The following is a 22,411-nucleotide window of genomic DNA, read 5'->3' on the forward strand; positions in this document are numbered from 1 at the left end:
AAAAGAATAATAGTTAATTGGCCTCTCATGAAAGATATTGTAAAGTGCTTGACACATTGGAAGTGTGAATGTCACATGGTGAATAACATTGCAATACTGTAAAAGCTTGTTCATTCAAAATATTGTACATTTACAACTTTGGTAAAAAAAATTAATTCTGTATTGCCATTTTGTGCTGCATTGTTTTGGTGATGCAATCAGAAATAAACCAGTTTTCCCTTAACTGAAAGGGATCTATGGTTTCCCTAACCATGACTATCCTAAAATGCTAAGGCTTAACATTTTTCATAAACAAGACTTTAAACAGCAGAAGGAAGAATGGCTAGATGCGCTAGTCAATCAGGGAATGTACTTCACATTTATGATGTGACATTGTGCTAGTAGAATGGTTCCAAGGCATGGCCTGAACTCCCACGATGAAGCAATCTTGCTGAAGCTAAGCAGGCCTTTAACCTGATGAATAAGTGAATAGGAGACTCCTGGGGGAATCCATGTGCCCCACCTTGAGATCCATCATGGCAGAAAAGTGAGATATACATGTAACAAATGAAACATAGAATAGCAGTACACAGACAATCTGCCATTTTTTTATATTATGGACTTGAGTGTATGGTCTTGCTCTAGCACATTTGCTACCATGTTCCCCCATGGGGGTTTGGTCAGTTCTCTCTACAGACTCCAGTACCTGAAAATAATTTTCAGGAAACAGGAAAGGTTACTAGCACAGATGTGAAATGAACTCTCTTTTCCCTGCAGTTCTACAGTAGGATAGAAAAAGAATAGGTGTGCATGCCCTGAATAGATGGCCCCTGAGGTACTGTGCTGCTTAGGGCTTCTTCTTTCCTGGTGAACAGTGCAGTTTATCTGTACACTAGTTTTCCTGCACTGTCCTTGAAACTGAAAGGTTACAAATAACCATGCCTGTGCCGTACAGGAAAGCCTACAATAAAGTTTGCAAGAAGATGAGTAAAACATCTTTTTCCCTTTTGGACTTTTCTTCACGTCACTCCAAGGGAAAATGTCAAATGGAATTTCCTGTGTTTGTGGGGTATGTGTGGTGGGATTTGACTAATTCAGAGTTTGAGGGAAGCTCGGTTAAGACGCTGAACTGAAGACCAGAAGGTCGGCAGGACAGCAGTTCGAGACCCGAGTGCTGCGTGACGGAGTGAGCACCCGTCTTCAGTCCCAGCTCCTGCCAACCTAGCAGTTCGAAAGCAAGAAATTGCAAGTAGATAAATAGGCACTGCTGCGGCGGGAAAGGTAACAGCGTTCCGTGCACCTCGGTGTTCAGTCATGCCGGCCACATGACCATGGAAGTGTCATCGGACAGCGCTGGCTCTTCGGCTTAGAAATGGAGATGAGCACCACACCCTAGAGTCGGACAGAACTTGTTGGGGACACCTTTACCTTTTACCTGTTTCCAAGTGTTACTAAGATATATGGGGCAGGGATGGGGAGGAATGCACAGGGACAGTGCAGCAATACTTTTACTAGGACCAACCAAAGTTCACAACACAGAATACATGCTTCCAGATTACACAGAACTCTTTCTAAGGCTGGATGATTAAAAAATAAGTAAAGTGAAAATTACTGGATGTGTCTGGATGGAGGCAAGGGGCAGTATCCTATACTGCCACTGTAATCCTGCTCCTTCTGTTGTACCAGTGGGACCTATCACTAGTACAATGGGGAGTTAGCACTTTGTGAAGGAACCCTGGAAACAAACACTTTTTTCTGGATTGGGACAGATGAGCAGACCTCCTTTCTGCAAGTTCTTGTGACCTGCCCCATTCCAGAAACAAGCATTTCCACTTGTTTTGGTTCCTTTCTAAAGTGCTAGCTCCCCGTTGTACTAGCAATGGGCCCTGCTGGAATGCGGGACGCATAGGATACTGCCCATGATAGTAAGCCCTCTCTGCAGTTTGTTTCAGGCTTAATATGGTAATGGGGAAAGTTCTTCCCCCATAGGTTAAAATGATGCAGAAGAAGTTAGGTTACACAAAAGCATGCTTGGACAGTTAATGGTCGGATCTCCATTTTGAAATTAAAAAATGCCAGAAAGAAAAACATTTTATCTCCCTGTTCCACTTGGTTCTCTGAAGATAAATTGAATGCCCACCAGGTCCTTGCTCAGGGGAACAACTGCATTCTTCCAGTTAATTTCCTAGGATGAAAGCTGCATTTCTTTGCATTTGTTTTCACCATGGTGAAGTGGTGGTGGTGGGATTATCTGCCTCCAAATAGAGTTGCGTAACCCTGCCCACCCACATATTTGTCTTTCTGGCAACATACATGGAGAAACCATGAGGCTTCACGGCAATACAAAGCCCTTCAGGGTTATAGGGCGTTATGACATGCAGTGATCCTTAGCCCTTCGAGAGTTGGCTCTACGTACGTTCGAGGACAGACTCATTCACATGGGCATCCTAAAGATACCATTGATATCAAGCAACCCAACCCAATACTTGTCTAAAAGTGGCTCCTTGCAAATAAATCTACAGAAGTTGCTGAGCCACACAGAGCTACACTAGCCTACGTGCTGTCCCATTCTGAAGTCCTTAAAGTTAAGAAAAAGGAAAATAACCCTCTCTCTGCATGGTCACCTGAAGGCAATTCCTACTTGTCCAAGGTGACAAGGCAAATCCTTCCCTATTTCTAATTCCGCACCCATTTCCAATTGTTCCCAATACCCATATGAATTTCTGAAACAATATAACTATCTGAAGATGAGATGGGACATCTAATGCAGAGGTGGGCAGAAGGTAGATCTGGATCTACTGGAAGATCCCTGGGTGATTTGCAGTAGATCAGCAAGGATTTCTGACTCCCATCTGCTTAACAAATAACGGCAACAAAATTATTCTTCTCTCTCTGTCCTAAACTATATTGCTTGAAAGAAATAAAACTTGGAGTAATGAGGAGTGGGTTTTGTGTAAAAGGACTCCAAGATCCATTCAGTTCTGGTACTCAGATGCCTGGGCTCAGAATCATGTAATTCTCAGTATATATCTTTTGTCCCAGGCTCTGGTTGGTGGATTTCAGGGTTTTAGTAAAAAATAAAGTAGATCCCACAAACCTGAAGGCTGCCCACCCCTAATCCTCAAAACATTGAGGGGAAAAGGGAAGGAGGATTCATTTAAGGAAGAATGCATACATGGGATCAAGATTAAGGGAGGTATACCAAACTCCTCTTTGTACTGTGCCATTATCAAATCTCAGATATGTGTAAAAAGCACATGCAGTCCAAGCGGAGTTCACTGTTTTATAGATCCTTGAAGTAAGGGTCAGAGGACTCCATTGAGAACACCCTTATTTCTGCTGGGCTGCTCTGCATCATTCCAAAATGAATGTATTTTAAAGAAATGAAACATTGCTTTTGTTCCAGAACTAGAGAAAGAACTTGGCAGGAGGTCAAAGAAGGTCTGCATTGTTAAAGTGGTGGGAACCAGGAATTTGTGGAAAAACATTGTTGTGCTCTGCGTAAATTCGTAAGTACTACCATTCTCCTGTCTAGCATATTATTAAAAGCATTAAAACGATTGCTTTTGTTGTTGTTGTTTGTTGTTGTTAGTGACATCTATTATGTTATTTATTATAAATTGATTATTACAATTATTTATAAATTGCTTGTCTGCCCACCTAGTTTAAAACATTACAAATGTTGCAAAGTAAAATGGGAAAAAAAACATTCTTTAAAATAAGCCAAAACAATATTAAGATCTGTCAGAGGCTGGGCAAAACAGTGCAGCTTGTCTAAAACTTGATAGAGATAGAGCTAACCTGACCTCCCTCGGGAGGGAGTTCCACAATTGGGATGCTTCTACAGCCTAGTGGTGCCCACTAGGATCCCTGAGTACACCCGCCAGACCTCCCGCTGCCACCACCACCGATCTCCTCCCTGCTTACCTCAGCAGCCCTAATGAGGGAGGAAGCAGAAAGAGGTGAGCACAACGGTGGGTGGGTGGAAAGGAAATTGCAGGCAGGTGGTGGAGGAGGTCAAAACAGTAGGAAATTGCAGGCAGGAGAAAGAAGAGGAGATGAATGCCGGTTTGGGGAGGGAGGACATCGCAGGCGAGTGAGGGGAGGAAGAGGTAAGTACAGCATCAGGGAGTAAGGGAATTGTGGGCAGGCAAGGGGAGGAGGAGGGGAACATGGTGGTGGTGGTAGTGGCAGGGAAATTGCAGGCAGACAGAAGAGGAGGAGGAGGGGAGCATGGCGGTGGCAGGGGAAGGGAAATCGCAGGCAGGAGGAGGAGGGGGAGGAGGAGATGAACGCAGTGCCAGGGAGAAAGAAGGAGACGGGAGAAGGAAGGGGTGTGGGAAGGAAATCCCAAGCAGGAAGGCTGGGGATGGGGGAGGAGGAGTGGTGGTCAAAAAAGTGAATCCACAGAATGGGTGGAGAAAAATGGGAATCTATTGATGCATGGGGGAGGAAAGAGACTCCCCCCGGCACCAAAAAAAATGGCAGGTGCACCCACAGGCCTGAAAAGGTTGCCTACCCCTGTGCTACAGAAAAGGCCCTGTGTTGTGTATCCCATCAACCCAGCCTCTCTTGATGGTGGGACATACAACAGGGCCTTCGATAAAGATTGCAGATTACATGTCAGCTCATATGGGAGGAGGCAGCCTTTCAGATATCCTGGACCTAAAGCCGTTTAGGGCTTTATATTAAGCATAGGTGTTCACAGGCAATGAGGAGAAGAGAGAGAATGCTTTACCTTTCAGCACCAGTCACCCAGTGTCTTGGATGAGAGCTAAGTAAGTGAGTAGTAGAAAATCTGGCTGCCTTCATCCTCAAAGTGGACTGGTTTGTTCCCAGATCATGCGTAACTCAAAGTGGAACTAAACATTGCACCCACAACATGAGTCAGAAGACTCTTCCTTCTGTTTCTCCCCTGTAAATGGGATGATTTCAAGCAGATGAGAAAAAGTGTGCTTTAGCTCTTGCCCCACCTCCTGCTTTTGCCGCCTGCTTTTCTCCAACTGCGATTGCAGCCCATGTTTGTGGTGGAAACGTGGGTATGGAGCCCCCAGTGGGGGAAAGCGGTTTGGGGAATAAGGAGGAAGCAAACTCTCCACCTGCCTGAAAATTGCTGCTTTTCAATGGAGAGGCAACAGGAAGGGTCTTCTAACATGCACTACAAGGGTAATGTGTAGTCCCACACTGAGTTCTGTTCCAGCTGCACTATCTGATAGTTAATGTTGTTTGCTTGTTAGCAAGCACCATATCATGGGTTGGATTGAAGATCTTCCTTCCGCGAGAGGTAGGGTTCTGCTCATAGAAGGTCCTGTCACCAGATTTGGGGGGATCCCCCTCCCCACACACCACAGCTCACCCCATTCAGCATGGTCTCCTAACTCTTTGTGTAGGATTTTCAGGAGGCTGGAGAGGATGTTGTAAGAATGGGGGAGGCCATTTCTGCAGTGTAGTTGATCCAGTGTAATCTGGATCCAGCCCATTCACTTTTTAAAAATATGTGCTATGGGTACATATTACACGCATAGTATCTATAAAAATAAATACTAAATGATCTATACAGTGCTGTCCCAGCATCTCCACTGATTGTGTTGCACCAGCAGGTCCCACTGCCAGCACAACAGGAAGCTAACACTTCCTAAAGCAACCAGAAATAAGCCAGTATGTTTGTTTACTGAATGGAGCAGAACTCCCCTCTGCAAGCTCCACTGACTTGTTCTGTTCCATAAACTAACATTTTGACTCATTTATAGTTGCTTTTCCCATTGCACTAGTCATGGGTCCCCCTGGTGTGCAGGTAGCACTAGATGCTGCCATGTATCTTATATAAGAATAGAGTAGTGTAAGGATTATTACTAGAGATCTACCAGACCAATTTTGCTAAAAAAAATAAAAAATTAAACTGACGCTTGAGCAGTGTAGACGTGCAGAAAATTTTGAAACTTCAACAAAGTTCAAAGCTTGAGCTTTGGGCAGCTCAGGAGAGAGATGAGGCAAAGGGCAGATTAATGCATATGCCCCACACTGTGCTTGTAATGTAATATGTGTGTTTGCATGTGTAATAATGCTTATTCCTCTGAGCTCTTAGAGTGCTGGGACAATGAAAGGGCAGGCACAAAATCTTGGGGGCTGAAGAAAAGTTGGGGACTAAAGAAAAGTCAGTTGGTGATAGTTATAGTAGGAGACAGAGAAGCTGGGGAGAAAGAGCTGAAAGGACACCAAAGTGAGAAGGGAGAGAAAAATGTTACATCACATGTTTTTGACCTCAGACTTCAAGAAATGGTAAACGGTCTTTTTAAAAAGAACATTTTTTTTGTTTTCACTTTTGCTGATTTATTTGTAGTACATTTATTTGTAGTACATTTATTTTAAAAGTGTAACATTGTTCCAGTCACAAGGGAAACAGACAAACGTATTTTTATCCAATTATTCTCAGACTGCTAGCCACTGTGACAACACAGGATTTGCACTAGCAAGTAATAGTGTAAAATCAGCAGTATATGAAGCAAAATTCAGAGAGGATCCAATGCACAATGTGATTATCTTGAGAGGGAGGGATGGAGGTAGCACAAAACTGACAAAAACAATCTGGATAAGTGGATGCTTCTGTTATCCTTGATCACAAGTGTTCAAGTTTGCCCCCCCCCAAATCACCATTCCCTGTAAACTATGATAAAAGTAACTTACTCCATTTTTTACCCTTCCACAAACAACTCAACAATAAACCATGAGTTCTCAAGGTGGATCATTCAAGAAAAATAAGCCATGCTGCATGGTTAACAAGCCACCCTGCGGAAAATGTCCTGGGTTCAGACAACACGCTAACCCAGGATTCAACAAACAACCCACAGTTCCAACAACAACCCACACTCAACCACTGAGTGTGGGTTAGTGTGTTGAGCAAACCCAGTCATTCAGATAAATTTGCGTATCACCTTAAGTTACTGCAAACCAACACAAGGTGGCTGGCAAAACTGCCTCATGGTAGAAGAAAAGATCTTGTGAATCCACACTAAGAGAGGTTCATATAACCATGTTCATCATGTGGTTACTGCAGCATTAAGTAGTAACATGCTATGTGTGTGACAGAACCACAGATCTAAAACAAGTGATACTTTTATATCACCCAACATCACCTCAAATCACAATACTTTTCTTGGGAGTCATTTCACATGTCTGGTTGCCCATCATCAACTGTTGAGCAATCAAGAGATGTACCTGCATGTGTGAATCTGCTCTAAGAAGCAGCACAACCTTTGGATCTTAGGAACTCCTCATTGCCAAGATTGGTGGTGGCAGGCAGCTTTGTGACCTGAAAAGAAAGGGCTATTTGGGTTGAAATAATAAGATGACATGAAAGCTTGCCAGAGAAGTAGAAACCAGAGGTAGGATGCAGTCAGGCCAAGGTAGGCAACCTGATGCTGTCCAAATGTTTTGGACTGTAACTCCCATAAGCCCCAACCAACAAGGTGAATGGTCAGGACTTATGGGGGTTGTTGTCCAAAACATCTGTATGGCATCAAGTTGCCTACCCCTTGCAGTAAGGGGTATAGTGCTCAGCCAACTCCAGATGAATGAGACTTTAGAACAGGCCAATACAGCTTGTGACCGACAAGCCAAACAGCCAACCAGCCATGGATTGTAGCTCCTTCGGGGCTTGAGACAACCTCCTATTTTTGATGCCTGCCTGGGACTGCAAAAGCTAGAGCAGGGGTGGGCAACCTCTTTCAGCTTGAGGGTCAAATTCAATTTCAGAGAAGCTTTCAGGGGCCACACACACAGGGTGTGTGGCTAAAGTCAAAAGGTGTGAGGCCAAAAATTAAAAAGCAACAACAAACCCAACATATTGCCGCTTAAAGCTATTACTACCAGTAACTAAGCCTCTGGAGAAACATTTCAACCTTTCACAATGGGGGAAAAACTGCACAAAAGCTGGGAAACTGCCCAACAATCAGTGGTTGAGCAGGAAGGGGGCTGGGCTAGGGGGAGGCGACCTGAGGTTCCCCAACCCTACCCTAGACGATTGTCAAGAACCTGCAGAACGCAGTGCCTGCTCATGTGCTGGCAGCTCCCAAGATGCCTGGGGGATCAGTAAGACAGGGCACACACCTCTAATAGAAGCACATTGTTCAGACTTGCTTTAGTCTTTGCTGCTGGTGTCTGCTCTTACTATGAAGCTGTGCATTGCATTAGATTTGCCATTTCCCCTGGAGAGGGTGAAGAGGCCATTTGTTGCTCACCTGACTATGTTAACTGATATGTATACAAATATCACATTGTCCATTGCTGGGGGTGGGTGGGGGGAGTACTGTGAAGCTAATGCCTTGGCTGCTTTCTCTAAATCCATGTTTTTTGCACCAAAATAGGCATCAGTGTATAAGCATCTCATGGTACTACGTTTACATAAGTCTGCTGACAGAGATCTTAAGTAATGATTAATCCAAACTTCCACTGATACTGTACTGCTTCATATTAGGGCTCTGTGTATTGTGCAATTCCATGCAAGTGCACAAAATCCATGCAATTCAGTATTGGGTACACTGAATCTGAGCTTGCTTGCTTTTTAAAATGCAAGTTTCTATCCCCTTACATCTTTGAAGATTGGCTTCAAAGTATGCAGACAGTGAATGTCCAGTGAAATATTGCTGAAAAGGAGACTCGTTGGGATTTCTTGTGGTCAGGGGGCATGGCTTCAGTATCCTCCATAATTCTTTGCCCTTTCCCCAATTTAGCAGGAGTAGAATAAATTATGCAAATTAAGCAATTGTGTGTAAAATAGGTTAGTGTGCATAATGTGTACAGGTCACAGAAAGTGTCTATTTTAGCATAGAATTTTCACAGCCTGAGCTAACATTTAACTTAGTGCCAGTGGTACATTAAATGGTGCATAGGAAGGGCGGGCAGAAGATAGATCTCCAGATGATTTGGACTTCAACACCCAGAAGCCCCTGCCAGCATGACCAATGGTCAGGAATGCTGGGAGTTGAAGTCCAAAACATCTGGAGATCTTTCTGCCCATGCTTGCTGTATAGAACACAAGAGGTACATCATCCCAGCTCTCTTGTCGATGATTGCTAGTTGCAAATTGCAGCTACCCCTACCCTATCTGTGTCTAACTTGAGTTGTGATAGCAGAACTGCTGCTGTGCCATGAGTGTAAGCAAATCTTCAGGTGGGGTCCACATTCATGCACAGCCCTGCCTACCTATGGCAAGCTGCTTTGACACAATGACCCACTTCACGTATCGTAACAATCTACAGTTAACAAACCATGGGTTGTTTAGAAGATGACTCGGAGTAAGCATGCATGCTGGTTCTTGCGCACGCTTGCCCATACTTCTTCTGCAATGAACAACCCATGGACACTTTCTCCCTGGGTTGCTTCCTTGATGTCTGAACCTGTAACTCACAACCCAGAGTTTGAACCCATGCTCAAAGTTCTGGGTTCAGACATCATAGAAAGGGACGTCCTGGGATGTTTATCACAGGAGAAGCAGGCACATTCATTTCCACTTATGAGACAACCCACTCCCATGGGTTGTTATGATGTCTGAACCCAGTCAGTGACTCTCCTCTCCCCCACTGTAGTGTCCAGCAAGACTCACCGCACGGCTCTTCCAAATTACATGGCAGCACTGAATGTTCTGGATGGCATTCACTACTGGCACAGAAATTCTCTGTGTGATGGGGAAGATCCACAGGTCAAGCTATGCCAGATGTTATGGCAGACCCTGGGAATAATTGCTTGGAAGTGGTTTGCCACAGAGCTATGACTGGGTTCACACAACACGACAACCCACACTCAACCCATACTCAGAGTTGAGTATGGGCCATTTCGGATGACACGGCAGCCCATCATGGGTTAATTTACCCTCAAGGAACAGTGGTGCATGCCATCCAACATTATGAATATGCATCCCACAACTGGGGAGGGGGTTAACATTCTGTTCACATAACCTCCCCAGCTGGGTTCAGACAACCCAAAGAGAGAATCCATGGTTTGTTGTTGCATTGCTAACTGTGGTTGTTCATGGTTAAGAAACCATGGTTTGTTAGGACGGTTGGGTTTACACAGCACAACATCCCACATTTCAACAGCAACCCACACTCAATCCATACTCAACCTTGAGTGTGGGTTGTCGTGTTGTGTGAACCAGCCCCCAAAATCTGACATCCGGAGAAAGCAGGAAGAAGGCATTTGTGTGTGTGTGTAATTCTGCCCTTTTCTTTCTATCTTTTCTTTTATTTATTATTATTATTGCATTTATACCCCGCCTTTATTCCTCTTGCAAGGAACCCAAGGCGGCTTACATAATCCTCCTCCCCTCCATTTTATCCTCACAACAACAACCCTGTGAGGTGGGTTGGGCTGAGAGTGTGTGACTGGCCCAAAGTCACCCAGTGAGCTTCCATGGCCGAGTGGGGACTAGAACCCGGATCTCCCAGCTCCCAGTCCAACACTCTTGCCACTACACCATGCTGGCTCTTTTGTAAGGACAAACCATTTGGGACTAGCCTGAGAGGTTTTTTCCTACATTCTAGCTCTGGGGTATATCTCATTCTCTGCCTGGCCTACCCTGTTATTCCTCATGTTTTGTCTCCCACAGGCTGACTGGGTATGGGATACACCACTGCTTTGCAAAGAGTATGATGGGTCACGAAGATAAGATGTCACTCACCAACAATTTCTATGCGGACTACTATACCATGGCAGGGATTACTCTGGCAAGCTGTCTGGCCATGTGCCCAGTTGTTGGTTTCCTTGGGCGGAGAGGGGGACTGCTGCTCTTCATGATCCTCACTGCTCTGGCTTCACTTTTACAACTAGGCCTTCTCAACTGTGAGTGTGGACATCTGGCCGTTGTATATGGTTTACAGAGCCACTGTGTTTCAAATTCACACATGCTGCTGTTCTCAGCTATAGGTGGGAAACTGCGGTTGTAGGGAAACATCCAAAATTAGCAATGCAGATCTGGTACGAACAGAGAGAGAGAGAGAACAATGCAAGTATAACTAGACTGAGGCCTTTTATTCTTTCCTTTCTTTGGCTGTGACCACAGCAGCCTCCCCAGTCTGGTGCCCTCCAGAGGTGTTAGACTACAACAACCCAGCATATTGGCTGGGTATGATGGTAGCTGTAGTCCAACGCCTCTGAAGGGAACCATGTTGAGGGAGGCTGGTCTATACAGTGTAGACTTCTTGTCTGCTTCGTTGTGACCAATCATCCATCTCTCCCATTTGGTTCCCACCTGTTGCATGGAAGGATTCTTCGTTGGCCCTTGAGCTCTGATTGAATATCCAGTTCTGCTGTGGAAACCATCCATGTGATGAGACAGAGTCACACCGTAACTAGAACTGGGTTTTATAACAGGGAGGTAGAAGCACTCTGGGGCCACCACGGTGGCTTAGTGGTTAAGACGCTGAACTGCAGAGTGCAGTGTACTCTGTACTCTAGAGTGCAGTGTACAGTGTACTCTAGAGTGCAGTGTAGAAGCACTCTAGAGAGCAGATATCACGTAGACTGGACTTCATTATGACAAAACAAATGGTTCCCCTTTAAATTTTCCCATTTTCTCTGCTTGCTTCCTTTGGAGACACATTTTCAATGAACATCCAGATTTGACCAGGCATTCTGAGAAAAACAGCAAATTTCACTCCAACACTCCCGCCATGTGTCAATATTGATTAACTTCAGTGCAAGCTTCTTCTTAGAACTGTTTTCCCTTTGATTCAAGGCCATCGCTCGCTGCGTTTGAACTGCACAAGTTTGAAAGCGCAAAACATCATGGGATTTTGAATCTCTGCAAGGTGTATGTTTGTTTCCGCCAACGTCTGCATACTACGTATCAAGGCTCTGCAAATTCCGTGTGGGAACAGATCCCCATGCTTTAAAGCAACCTTTTCTAACTTGGTGCCCTCCAGATGTTTTGGACTATAACTCAGCATTCCTGACCATTGGCTATACTGGCTGGGAATGATGGGGGCTGTAGTCCAACACATCTAGAGGGCACCAGATTGGAGAAGGCTGCTGTGAAAGGATGCACAGAAAAGAAGATTTTGGCTGATGATACCTCCTTCTACCACTGCAAGGAGAATTCTACTGAGCCCCAGGGATCCTGCTGCGTCTGGTGGAAGTAGCTCCAACCAGCTGTAAGGGAAGGGCTGCCATGCTAATTTGAATTAGGCTCCTAAGGAGCAGAGGCAGGGCCGATATTTCTGCCGGGGGTACAAAAATCACCCCATCAAAAACAAACCACCAGCAGACCACTTTAAACCAGACTTGATTCTCGTCTGCTCCCAATTTTAGTCCAGTGCTATCTTCCTGTACAAAGACTAACTCATAGTTGACCAGATGTGTTGCATGGCAACTCCCTCAGGCTCTTTAATGCCTTTCAAAAGAACACTATTCAAATGATACCTGAGGGTGCCACAGGTCTTCCAGTATGGGGACATGCCTTATGGAGGCACAGACATATGCCTGTGTCAAATGCAACTGTTAAAGAGGGCTGGATGTGCCCGATCTCATCTGATCTTGGAAGCTAAGCTGGGTTAGCCCTGGTTAGTACTTGGATGGGAGACCGCCTGGGAATCAGGCTTCCTGCACTGAGCAGGGGGTTGGACTCGATGGTCTTGTAGGCCCCTTCCAACCCTATGATTCTAAAGCAAAACAATTTACATTTTTAGCCTGTGCAGTATAGAAGCAGGCTACAAAACTTCTCCAATAAAGCAGCACTTGAAAGCCTGCTCTGCTCATATTTATATGTTGAATGTACATACAGGGTTGGCTCCAAATTTAGACATATGGAGAGCAGACCCATTGAAATCAATGGGATTAAGTTACTCATGGCTGACCTAAGTCCCACTGATTTCTATGGGTGTACTCTGCTTATGACTAAATCTTGACCCAACCCAATCAATGCATAGAAATGACTCAAGGGTGTGCAAAATAGAGTGAAAGAGGAGGGTTCCACTTTCTGGTAATTGCAAAGTTGTGAGTCTTGAGACTTATAATAGACAGGACTTCAAGTGGGAACCTTCAAGATTCTCTTGACTAAAAATGTCCAGTGTTCCTGGGTGCCAGATTTGTGCAAGAATGAATGTTCCCTTATTGAACATTTCTCTCTCACACACACACACACATACACACACACTTCTGTCTATAGCCACAAGTAGCTTGTGAATAATTGTTCCATCTGTACACACAGTTTGGAGTTCTGGCAGAGGCAACTTCGCTGAGTGATGCAGGAATAAAAAAGAAAATGTCTCAGGGTCTCGCTTTCTAACAACCCCCTCCTGGGTGTTACAGCTAATTGTGACTCTTTTTAAAAATTCTCTATTCGTTATCAACATAAAGGCCTTTGTTTAGTCTCTGCACTAATTCTAGACCTAGAAAGCTCACCAGTGTGCGGTTGATTGTTATTGTCTAATTAGAATTCTATCCTTCCATTGGGAATCAGACAGAAAATTGCACACCCTGCCAGGCATTTTGGGAGAGAATACATTTCCTCCCTCTACCATAGCAGGGAAGAGGAAATGTGCTGGACAGGCAAGGGGACTACTTTATGGTGTAATGTAGCTTCCCCCCACGCGGTGCCCTCAGATGTGCTGGACTACAATCCCCATCATTGGGCATGCTGGCTGGGAATGATGGGAGTTGTAGTCCAGCACATCTTGGAGGGTGCTAGATTGGGGAAGGTTGGTGTAATTTAATGTTAACTTTTTGTCATAACTGCCATTTAATTGTTGCATTTTTTCTTCACGTGCTCTTATTTGTTCGTTCTCTTTTTCTCACGCTTTAATCTATTGATGGTTCTGAATCCAGTGATAGGAAAATACAGTAAACTTCCAGACTCAGGTACAGTTTTCAAATCAGTTTTCAAATGCAACTTACTTATTTTAGATTATCCATGTTTTTCTGATGTTACTTCCCTCCTACCGCCTCAGCACTTGTGGCTGGATCAAGTACAGGCTTCAGGCTCACCCACTTCTCCCCTCTTCCCAAGTGAATAACCTGCACAGCAATTCTCATTTAAATTTGTATTATTAAACATAAGCTCTTGACATGCGCACTTCAAAACTGTTTTCATATATTTTATGAACTGAGAGCTGCACTGAAACCTTCAGGAAATCTGATGGATAAGTTCTGATCCACACATCAGTTTGATTCCCGGCATCTCCAGGCAGGGCTGGAAAAACTCCTGCCTGAAGCTCTGAAGTTGCCAGTCAGCGTCAACAGTACTGGGCTAGATGGACCCAGGGTCTGACTCAGTAGAAGGCAGCCTCTGTAGTCCTGTGTGTAGTATCCCGTCCGCTCGTATTGGAATTCACAAACAAAAAATTCCACAGTGCTTTTGTCTAGATGTCAAGTCACAATATCCTCTTGGCCGACTTTGTTTTCGTTGGGGCATGAAAGCTATCCATCCTCGGCTACAATGAGGTTTTGAAATTCTCTTACGGGAGAATGTTCAGCCATTAGCTGTATGCCATCACAGTGTGGCACTGGTGGCTGTTGTCTCTGAGGATCACACTGAGGGCTAGTCCGTTCAGTGCCGGGGGTGGAGGACAGGCTTTGCCTTCACTGCAAGAGTGTCCCTCAAGTGCAGCACTTTACTTTTCTCTGTAGGAATGAATAGCACTTATATGGAAGAAAGTGCAGGGACACAGAGAGCTCAACCTGCACCCTGCCCCAGCGACCCCAGCCATTAAGAATCAATCCTGCTCCTATCTGCATAGCCCTGCCTCTTTATCTGCATAAGTCCTGCCCTTGGTTCCGTTGCTCGGTCACACTGGAGTGTGACAAAATACTTTGAACTGGCATAAGAAATTGTATTTAATCTCACCTTCACCCACAGGCATGCATTTAATTGGTGTGAAAATATCCACCCTCTTAGGGCTCAGCTGCACATTACACCTATTAACCTAGTTCTCACATAACGACAACCCATACTGTGTTGAGTATGGGTTATCGTTGAATTGTGGGTTGTTGTGTGTGAACCCTGCACTATGGTTTAACTATGGGTTGCTAACAACAAACAATCCAGGAAGAGAACCCATGGTTTGTTGTTGGCCTGTGAACTCAGGGGTTTTTGTGGTTAACAACCCATAGTAAACCAGAGTGCAGGGTTCGCACGTAACGACAACCTATGATTCAACAACAACCCGTATTCAACCCGTACTCTGGGCTGTCATTATGTGTGAACCAGGTCATTAAGTAGCATGTAACTATGTCATGGTTTTTGTTACGTTAATTACAATCACAGGGGGGTGGGAGAGGTCTTACTTTCAATGTAATTTGCAGCAAAGGGAAGCACATCTCTTCACTCCCCAGCTGTGTCCTACTCAAATATTTGTCTCCCAAGCCCCCCAACACACATGACTTAGGGCCTTAGAAAAAAAGTTCCCAGTGGTGCCTCCCCTCACTGTATGCTGCTTTCAAAGTAAAAATCCCCCATCCCACCCTATGTGCAACTGTGATTAATCTAACAAACAAACAAAAGATACAGCTACACACTGTGCAATAAGCCTGACTTATTGGCCCTTGCTCTTCCTTTGCACCACCCTGTATGAAGAGTTCAAAAGGTCAATTAAGGTCTTTGAAGAGAGCTGTAGATGTGTAGAGAGAGAGAGTATTTGGTAGAGGAGAACTTTAAAAGGACACTGCATATTGGTAATTATTAGTGAAATGGAAATTAACTTGTCTTCATGTGTCTTAACAGGTATGAGTGATACCGTAAAGGACAAATTCTCCACTGCTTTTTCCATCGTGGGTATGTTTTCATCACACGCAGTTGGAAGTCTCAGTGTTTTCTTCTGTGCAGAAATCACACCAACAGTAATAAGGTATGGCAACAAAAAGCTCACTCTGGGTGAGAGGAGGCATTCTGTGTTCCCTTATTTTCATACAAGGCAGCCCACTGGCATCTTAGAATGCTGGTCAGCAGCTGTCAGGTTTCCCTTTGCCCCCACTGATCTTCAAATGCCGAATCAAACACAGACAAGAGGCTCCAATCTACAGCTTTTAATTCCATTACCACAAAGGGGCATACAGATGCAAATTCTCCGTGACTCTCAGTCTGCAAGGAAATGCCTTCAGGGGGTTTGAAAGGTAGCTGCGAAAGTTGCCCACCATTTGAAAGAAAGGCGGGCTCACTAGCCTAACTTAAAGGGTGGGGGGAGGTCTCTCGTGAGGTTTCTAAGCACCGCTGTTCACTCAGGGCCAATCGGGAAGACCTTCTAAGTTCTGCCCCTGCCATCTCCCTCTTGGCTCTGCATCTGCGCCTTGCATCTATTAATTCAGACTCACCAAACACTGCCTCTCCATGTTCGCTGTCTGCCACGGGGGGGGGGGGTGATGAGGGACCTTCCTCCAGCTGGACCTTTGAAACCTGAGGAGCCTGCCTATCCATATCTGGACTAGCTTGGGAAGATACCTCCCCCATGTCTGGCGGTTCCTGTTCAGAATCTGAACTGTTCTCCCACTCCCTGCGCTCAGAAGCACTTCTGACAGCAACTAGTGTTTGGGATGGCCACTTTGGGCCAAATTTGGTAATATGTTAAATGCATGATTGGCACCAATGGTAGTTTCCATCCAATGAGGAATAGCAGCTTTGTGGGACAGGAGCAATTTTCATCAGGACCATGAGATCGGGGGGGGGGGCGGTATTCCCCCACCCCATGTGTTGTGGTCCTGATTCTGATTAGGCCCCTCCCATTCCACCCTTGGTTTAAAAAACAAAAACAGGCACACTCGTGCAATCATGCATTTAGGGAGCAATCTTATGTATGCTTAGACTGGGGAAAGGTGGGAGTTGTAGGACTTCTTTCTGTCTAAACATGCATAAGTAAGGATTATGCCGTTAATGTATCACCTAGTTTGGCTCCGGGGGGGTGGTAAGCCACTCTCCACTGCATCCTGCAACAAGTTCCAATGCCACACTCCACATGTATCCCTGATCACACGCGAGTCACACATCTACAGTGTGCACACAGCCTGTGCTGCCATTTCCAGCAGCTGCATGGTTGCTATGGGTCTGTTCAGCTCATTGTTCACATCCATTCTGTCCAATCACAATTGCATCGTGTATCCAAAAACTGACAGACCACTGCTATTTTGTTTTCTTACCAGCAGACTTACACACAGTCAGCCATCTGTGTCTGTGCGGTAGCTTTTACATGTAAATTGGATGAGAGAAAAGCCAGCAAGCCTTTGCTATAGCTGGAAGTTATTAAGGCTACTGTTCAATACATTATTGCCTTTATTTTAGAATTCTCTGTATCCTTCATCACCAAAGGTGATCCCAGGTTGGTGTACATAAAATTATAAAAATGATACAACAGTAGAATTAGACGGAGACATAAAAACCATAAAACTAACAAACAAAAAATAATCATTCTAAAAACAATTTAGAGTGAATTACATTTACTATTTTAAAATTTCAAAATTCTCTTCAAAATGCTTGGGCAAACAAAAACATTTTAATTTGATACTGAAAGGTATACAGCTTTGGCACCAATCATATCTCCCTTGGGAGGGCTTCCAAAATCTTTAGGTTGATTAAGGAATAAACCCAAGGAATAAATCCAGTTGGATTTTGTAGAGTGTCATAACCCAAGGTGCAATTATTTGAAATGTTTCTAGCACACGGTCTTTTAAAACAAAGCAACAGCAAAGAGAAGAGAAGAGAAGAGAAGAGAAGAGAAGAGAAGAGGAAGGAGAAGTCAGTAGCATTCATTACAGTAGCCTTTTCCAACCAGATGCCATGCAGATGGGTTGGACTATAGCTCCCATCATCCCTGGGCATGATGGAAGTTGTAGTCCAACCCATCTGCAGGGTGCCGGGCTAGGGAAAGCTGCACTAAATTTTACACTTCCATTATCACAAGCAAAAGTCTGGTTATGAACAGCTCCAGATTCAAGCATCAAGAATGTGCTTTCATTCCCAAACTACATATCCAAGAGCTGTGGCGTGGAAGCTCTTTGCTATAACATCATTTGTTGAGATTTTTAGTATGCTGATCCCTTAGTTCTGCTCAGTTCCTCCAGTCCCATGTGCCAAGTGCTTAGGCATCACTGAAGAATTTTAAGTCCTTGCACCAAGGAGTTCATTATAAAGCTGCTTTTGAACAGTTAACAAAATGAAATTCCTGATCCTTCTGCAGTAAACTTGTTGATGGAGCAACTGTGTATGTGTGTTTCTGTGTGGGTTCGCCACTACAAAACAGAATGAGAATTTTTTGTAGAACAAGTTAATTGCAGGAGAGGGTAAGGGTGTATTCACCAACTGGATAATAAGTTGCCATCATTCATTTCTCACAGTTTGAGGGATCTCTCACCCCTTTTCCCACTCGGTGAATCTGCAGACCATTAGCAGCAATGGACAAAAGGTATCCTGTCTGTGCTTGAGGCCTGCGTGCCATGATGAGTTATCCTGGGTAACAAAACGTCCTGACATTTGTCTCAGCTTCTGGTTTGTTACATGTGCAAGGAAAGGAATTGGAAATGTTGATGGAAGCTGAAAAAGAATTGTATCGGACTACAGCTCCCAGAATCCCCCTGCCAGCTCTGCTATGCTGGCTGGCGGATTATAAGTAGAGAGGACTTGTTTTCTCAGGAAACCAGTCCTGGGATCCAGGTACAGCCAGTGTACAGGTGCACAGTGTGCTGTTGAACACCACCATGTAGTGGTGGCCAAGGGAGGGAAGGCATAGGCATCCGTCACCTGCCACCGCCCAACAGGGAATAGGCCTGCCTGGCCTGTTGCGGGTTGACACGTTGACGCAGGTTGCTAGAGGTCTGTGCACAAATCAGCGACATAATTGGTTGGCATTGGCATCTGATAATGGTGGCCTCTGCTAAAACGCCCTCCATAGACACCAGAGTGCTTGTGCCTATGTGACACACACACCAGCCCACCCCCTTCTCACCTGGCAATGGTGGGATAACCAGCTATCCATGCCACATAAAATAGCCTGCATACCATTGCACGTTCCAGAAGGATTGCAACTCTCAGAATCTTTAATGGTTAAACAAGCCCCAAGTTGCTGATCATTCTTGGCTGTGCCTTGCATATTAAACCATTTACATTTTTTGCTTTCATGTATGCTAATTTGTCTACTCTGGTATTATATTGAGAGAGAGAGAGAAACAAATGAATGGGGGGGGATCAAAAAGAAAGAAAAGGAAGATGATAAAAGATAAAACTAGAACATGGTGTTGATAGTGCAGAGGACTGGGTGGTGCAAGGGGGAGGAACATGTCCTCTACTCCTCTAAATTATTTTTGAAACAGGAAGTTACCTAAAAGCATGGCTGACAGGAACCATCTTAGAAGAGGCATCCCCCTTTTTCCTGCCCCCTCCCCAAAACAGAATGCCTCTTTTAAGAAGGGGCCTGCTGCAAATGCAGATTTGGGGAGGAGTTCTGCATTTTTGGAAGTGCACACTTTTGAGCATAAATGCAAGTTTGGAAAATTGCAAAAAATTCCAGAGAATTGTCTTCTTGCTTGCGTTTGCGTCCGGGATTGTGAACGGGACATGTTTACATGATTTGCGGACAGGAATGAAATTATCATACATCCCTATCCTGTGCTGCCCACTAAATAAATCTGAGTAAAGCCTACTCCCTAGTGATAACACAGAGAATTTCACAAGTCAAAGTTCCTAAGCTATCTGGAGATAGAAAGCAAGGACTTACTAATGAAAGTAAGTGGGCCATTATTATTTTTACAGATTGGCAATTTCTTGTGGTTGTTACTTGTACATTCTAGCAAGTATTTTCCCACTTGCTAGAATGCTAGGTTGTTATGTTGTATTCAATGAATGAGGGCAAATTTAACGCAGACAGTATAACCGCAGCACTTTCAGTTGGAAGACTTCCTTGTTTCTGTTGATTAGCTAGGGTTAGGTTGTATGAGGTAATTTTCTCTCTGAATATATAGTATCTGGATTTTCATGGGTATTGTATGCTTCTGGATTTTTTCCAATTGTGTGTTAAGTGTTGTTATGCTTTGGGCCTGTGACAGAACAGAGCTGCCCTCTATTTTTGTATTTAGTTTGGTTTTAGGGTATTATGGGGTTAGATATGTGTGTGTGTGTGTGTGTGTGTGTGTGTGTGTGAGCTTCAGCCAAAAGGTTGAAAGTTTAGAGGTCAAAGGTTTAGTTGGAACCTGGAGCTCAGGAAGCCAAGAGATTATGAGGTTCAACAGAAGGTCAGAGTAAGAGGAAGGTGGCAGGGAGTTTTAAACTCTGGAAATAGAAACTTAGTTTGCAGAAATGAACAAGAAACTACCCTCCTTACTGGTTGGAGTTGGGGAGGAAAAAAATAATTTTGAGAAATAAAAGCCTAGGCAGAAAGGCAGGGAAGGAAGGAAGGAAGGAGCCCAGAGTCCTAGAGGAAACAAAGCCTCAGAGCTGCTGGAACTAGAGAACTGATTGAGAGAACTGGATCAATGATAGTAGGATATTGCTTGGATTAGGGACCCAGATAAAATAGAGACACAGTCTAGTTAGGTTAGCAGGATGCATTTATCCCTGGTTCTTTTATTACCCTATTGGTCATATTGTGTGTTGTGTGTATCCATTCAGATTTTAAAACTTTTCTGTATTGGCATTTTTCTTCAGTAGAATTTAAAATTGGTTATTTGAAACTTTGTGGTCTGTATTGTGGGGGGGGGGTTACCCACCCCACATCTAATAGCCAACCCTCACACTACCTAAAGTAGGTAGAGTTTTAAGGATGGTTTGGTGGAGGCAGCCAAAGGAACAAGATTATCACCTAGTCACAGCAGAAAAAGAAGGGAAGGGCAAAAAGGGGTGTGGGCACACTATTTTGCCTATTTTCCCTTCCACTCGCAGAACAGGGCATTGCTAGTCTGTGACAGGGCCACTGGGATGGGCAGGTTAAAAATCTGACTAACTACTTGGTACAGTGAGGTCTTATGGACCTAAAACGTACTCCTTCTGAAATCTGTCTCTCTCTCAAATACAGATAGCTTGAAGTGCATCTTTCAAACTCCACCCCCATTTTCATTCTGGGGCATCATTTACCAGCCAACCAGCTGCTCCTCTTGCTTTTATAGGCCCTGGCCACCCCTGGTGTTGTCGTGTTCTATCTTGTGTAAGCCCAACCCTGAACATAGACAAAAGTCTTCCACAGTACTCATCTTTTGGCTTATAATGGATTCAAGGGTGAAGTAGGATAGGGTTGTGGTAACCTGGGAACCATCTTATTTGAGGAAGATGCTGGGAGAAGAATTTATTTTGGGTTACTAATTGCCATCTTTTTGACACAATTTAGGCTTGTTTTAGTAAGTTTGGTTAATTTGTTGATAGGGGTCTGTTCCCCTCCAGTGGAGGGAAGGACTACTTTAGGGTGCTCCAGGAGAGTGCATGGTTTGGTATCTAGAATAGCAGAAAACGCACAGGGGCATCACTGTAAAACTTGCTTGGGGTGATAGGATTGCTGTAGCTAGGCCTTGTTTGGTATGTTCTGTTTTGTTTCTGTTTCATTTTTGTTCTACGGTACATACCGATTTTAACATAGAACCAAAACATCAGCGGTACACAATACATACATGCTAATGTTTTCCATTGTGATCTTATAATGGTTTGTTTGTTTATTTATTTATTTATTTCATTTCTATACCGCCCAATAGCCGAAGCTCTCTGGGCGGTTCACAAAAACTAAAACCAAACAACACACAATAAAACAATTTAAAATATATAGAACATTAAAACCACAATATAACAATACAACCACAATAAAACCTAGCAGCAGTACAGGAGTTTAAAATACAGATTTAAAACAGCAAAGATAAAAATTTTAGAAAGCTAAAATGCCTGGGAAAATAAAAAGGTCTTCACCTGGCGCCGAAAGGAGTACAATGTGGGCGCCAGGTGAACCTCACTAGGGAGCTCATTCCAGAGCTGGGGTGCCACAACAGAAAAAGCCCTCCTCCTAGTAGCCACCCGCCTCACTTCCTTTGGCAGGGGCTCACGGAGAAGGGCCGCTGATGATGATCTTAAGGTCCGGGCAGGCACATATGGGAGGAGGCGATCCTTCAGGTAACCTGGCCCCAAGCCGTTAAGGGCTTTGAATGTTAACACCAGCACTTTGAATCGGGCCCGGAAATGGACTGGCAGCCAGTGCAGCTGGAAAAATACTGGTGTAATATGAGCTCGCAGGCCAGTCCCTGTTAACAATCTTGCTGCCCTATTTTGGACCAGCTGAAGTTTCCGGACCGTTTTCAAAGGCAGCCCCACGTATAACGCATTGCAGTAATCCAGATGAGAAGTTATCAGAGCATGGATAACTGTAGCTAGGCTATCTCTGTCCAGATAAGGGCGTAGTTGGTATACCAGCCTAAGCTGATAAAAAGTGCTCCGTGCCACTGAGTTCACCTGTGCCTCAAGTGACAGTTCTGGATCCAAGAGCACCCC

At 44.4% G+C, this 22,411-nt stretch overlaps 1 protein-coding gene across 2 annotated transcripts in view; it reads left to right on the forward strand.

Moving 5' to 3' along the window:
• Window positions 1-22,411, forward strand: part of SLC22A23 (solute carrier family 22 member 23) — a 153,601-nt gene that overhangs the window by 124,341 nt on the left and 6,849 nt on the right. For both annotated transcript variants that reach the window (XM_084850431.1, XM_084850432.1), the window contains 4 exons: window positions 3,386-3,488; window positions 10,583-10,815; window positions 13,798-13,830; window positions 15,692-15,815. In XM_084850431.1, the coding sequence (XP_084706557.1) occupies window positions 3,386-3,488; window positions 10,583-10,815; window positions 13,798-13,830; window positions 15,692-15,815 (493 nt within the window). The remainder of the gene's footprint in view (window positions 1-3,385; window positions 3,489-10,582; window positions 10,816-13,797; window positions 13,831-15,691; window positions 15,816-22,411) is intronic.

The sequence above is a fragment of the Heloderma suspectum genome, chromosome 4, assembly GCF_057233095.1.
Source record: "Heloderma suspectum isolate Gila_16-S chromosome 4, 16-S_ref, whole genome shotgun sequence".
In the NCBI taxonomy this organism is placed as follows: domain Eukaryota; kingdom Metazoa; phylum Chordata; class Lepidosauria; order Squamata; family Helodermatidae; genus Heloderma; species Heloderma suspectum.